The sequence below is a fragment of the Psammomys obesus genome, unplaced genomic scaffold (genome assembly GCF_907164565.1).
Source record: "Psammomys obesus unplaced genomic scaffold, mPsaObe1.curated_primary_1811, whole genome shotgun sequence".
In the NCBI taxonomy this organism is placed as follows: Eukaryota; Metazoa; Chordata; class Mammalia; order Rodentia; family Muridae; genus Psammomys; species Psammomys obesus.
Genome location: NW_026592510.1, coordinates 22,939,513 through 22,943,110, shown reverse-complemented (window position 1 = coordinate 22,943,110; position 3,598 = coordinate 22,939,513). Strand labels below are relative to the sequence as shown.

Below are 3,598 nucleotides of genomic sequence, written 5' to 3'. Positions count from 1 at the left end.
TTCTTCTTCTTCTTCTTCTTCTTCTTCTTCTTCTTCTTCTTCTTCTTTTTCTTCTTCTTCTTCTTCTCCTCCTTCTTCTTCCTTAAGTTACAACCAATAGGTTATGTGAGATATGAAATCTTTTCATTTTGGTTTTGAAAGTAAGACAGATGCGTGGACCATTTTATTTTTTTATATTAATTACATTTTTTCACTTTGCATCCCAGCTGTAGCCCCCTTCATCATTCCCTCCCAATCCCACCCTCCATTATTAAAAGAGGAAGAATTAATGGAGGTTGAGAAGCCAATGCATATTATGGCACTTTCCTCTGTTTTTCGATGTCTCTGAGACATGAAAGTGTTAGATCACTCCCCTAGAGAGAGCTATGTAACTAACCAGCATTCTGTGGCTGACTCAATTATGCCCTGTTCACATCATTGGATTTACAGTCCTTTCTTCGAAAGAACTAGTGGCTGTATATATATAATATATGTATTACATATATATTATGTAATATAATATGCAATATATTATGTAATATATATTATATATATTACATAAAAATTGGAAGTGAGACTTATGGTTCATGGAAAGGGAGTTGGGCAGCATCACCTCCTGTGAGGTATGATAAATGAGAAGGGGATCATAGGAATATTTTCTTAAAGCAAAAACTGGAGTGAGTTCATGTACAATTACTACATCAAGTTTGTTTTGGGGGAAAGATCTATTTTCTAGACAATCACAAAGTACAGATTATTGCTCAACAATAAAGCCATATGTCTGCACTTAACGTTTTTTTTTTATTTTTTATTTTAATACCATTTGTTTATCATCTCGTTTCTCTTCCAATGGCTATGGACCATCGAATGATTGAAAGATGAGACTGATGGAAAACAGCACAGAAATGACAAAGTTTCTCCTGCTAGGACTTACCAATGACCCAGGCTCGCAGCTTCCTCTCTTCATTGTATTTCTCCTTGTCTATACCATCACCCTGGTGGGGAACCTGGGAATGATCCTGTTGATAGTTCTGGACTCCCGGCTGAACACTCCTATGTACTTTTTTCTAGGTAATCTGTCCTTTGTTGATCTTTGTTACTCCTCAGCTGTCACACCCACAGTCATGACTGGGCTCCTAATAGGAGACAAGGTCATTTCCTACAATGACTGTGCTGCTCAGATGTTCTTTTTTGTAGCCTTTGCTACTGTGGAAAATTACCTATTGGCCTCAATGGCCTATGATCGCTATGCAGCAGTGTGTAAGCCCCTACACTATGCCACTACCATGACTACAAATGTGTGTGTATGTCTTTCTATGGGTTCTTATGCCTGTGGTTTCCTGAATGCTTCCATCCACATTGGGGACACTTTCAGTCTTTCCTTCTGTGGGTCTAATGTGGTCCATCACTTTTTTTGTGATATTCCAGCAGTCATGGTTCTCTCTTGCTCTGACAGACATGTCAGTGAGCTAGTTCTTGTTTATGTAGTGAGCTTCAATATCTTTTTTGCTCTCTTTGTTATCTGGATGTCTTACGTATTCATTTTTATCACCATCTTTAAAATGAGGTCAAGTGCTGGATATCAGAAGGCTATATCCACCTGTGCCTCACACTTCACTGCCGTGTCTATTTTCTATGGGACAATCATATTCATGTACTTGCAGCCCAGCTCCAGTCACAGCATGGACACTGACAAAATCGCATCTGTGTTCTACACCATGATCATTCCTATGCTGAACCCTCTGGTCTACAGCTTGAGGAACAACGAGGTCAAGAGTGCATTAACAAAAGTTTTGCTGGTGGCAAAATAGTTCGTATTGATTTACTTTTAATATTCTAGGGTGAATAATAATTCTCATTTTTCTTCCACATTCAATGAATTCCAGAATGGAATCTCATATTTCTTTAATTCTATTCTATAAAAAATAGAAAGATATTGTATTCAAGCTCATATCTATGAGATTTCTTTTCTTTTTGTCTTCTTTACAATATTCTTGTGACAGATAATTACGTACTCTTTTAATGAATAATTCTTTAAGTGTATTCTTACTACTGTTAAAATATATATAATATTTTCAAAATCAACCATAACTGTACATCTGTGTATTTGATGTTAATGAACAGATCCAAAGAACTTTCATAAATACTTGTTTTGCTGACACATTCTGAACATTTTCATCTTGTTTTAATGACATTTTTTATTATTGCAAAGAATCGTCAGTGATGAATTGTAGAGCTTGCTTTTTCTAACACAAGATCAGAGTCACATATTATCTTTGTAGTAAAAATTTCTATTATAGGCCACAGAAGAGGATTATGGTTACATGCTTTGTTTAAATGAGTGGATAGATCACAGTGATTCCATTCATTTCTTTTTTTTAACTTTTATTAATTACACTTTATTCATTTTGTATCCCCCCATAAGCCCCTCCCTTCTCCCCTCCCGATCCCACCCTCCCCTCCTTTCTGCATGCATGCCCCTTCCCAAGTCCACTGATAGGGGAGGTCCTCCTCTCCTTCTTTCTGATCTTAGTCTATCAGTTCTCATCAGAAGTGGCTGCATTGTCAGGGTTTTAGGTTATCTCCACGGATAGTCCTTGGTTGGAGTATGAGTCTCTGGGAAGTTCCCTGTGTTCAAATTATCTTGTTCTCATCTCTTTCTTTGCATTAAAATTATTTATTTATTTATATATTTATATATTTATTTATTACAGTTTATTCACTTTGTGTCCCCTCTGCAGCCTATTTCTTCCTCTCCTTCTACTCCCAACCTCCCTTCCTTTTTTCTCCCTATGCCTTTTCCCCACGCCAATGATAGGGAAGGACCTCCTTCCTTTTTATCTGACTTTTTTATCTGACCTGAGCTTATCAGGTCTCATGAAGGCTGGCTGCATCATCTTCCTCTGTGGCCTGGCAAGGCTGTCTCTTATGGATTGAAATTTGTCATGTTTAAATAAATTCTTAGTATGTGTACAGAATGAGTTTACTGGAAAATGAGAGCTGGTTCTAAAGCTAGAGATAAATAGATGATAAAACATTTCTTGCTTCAGAAATTTTGTTACTCGATTTCTTTTTTAAATTAACTTTCTTAAGTGCTGTGAAATACATTCTGTAGATATTATCTGAACTGGTGTTTCAGAACTCTACCCTGGGATTCAAAGAATGGCCTACAGTTTGCAGATGAAATTTTATCATTCCTTTTTGAAGGGCATTCTTTGTGGTCTTAATAGCTTTGTGAACTAGAAACTGATAAAACAACGGTGCAATATTTTGATTTCATGTATTTATGCACGCAAGAGTGTGATTACTGGATCATACTGCATACTATATAAATTTGAGAGTGTCTTAAATGTCTTTCTCTACAATTCATGTAAAATTTCAGATAAATAAGCCCTCTTATATAGTTAGGGAAAATGATGTTCTGGAAACAGGATTTTAAATAGTTACAAAGGCCCATAATCTTATATTTTAACCATCAACTATTTCCTTTGGGTTTTAAAATGATTTCTCTTTTTTGAGATTATAATTACATTATCACCCCTTCTTTTTCTCCATTTAAATGCCCTCTTCACTCTTTCTTTCTTTCTTTCTTTCTTTCTTTCTTTCTTTCTTTCTTTCT

At 35.9% G+C, this 3,598-nt stretch overlaps 1 protein-coding gene across 1 annotated transcript; it reads left to right on the top strand.

Annotated features, from left to right (window-relative positions):
- Window positions 1-857: 857 nt before the first annotated feature.
- LOC129681735 (olfactory receptor 5B3-like) lies at window positions 858-1,790 on the top strand. The gene has a single exon (XM_055613837.1). The coding sequence runs from the start codon at window positions 858-860 to the stop codon at window positions 1,788-1,790; it is 933 nt and encodes a 310-aa protein (XP_055469812.1).
- Window positions 1,791-3,598: the final 1,808 nt, after the last annotated feature.

Bases quoted from the DNA above. Each gene is read 5' to 3' on its own strand.
- LOC129681735 (XM_055613837.1), top strand. From the start codon at position 858: ATGAGACTGATGGAAAACAGCACAGAAATGACAAAGTTTCTCCTGCTA.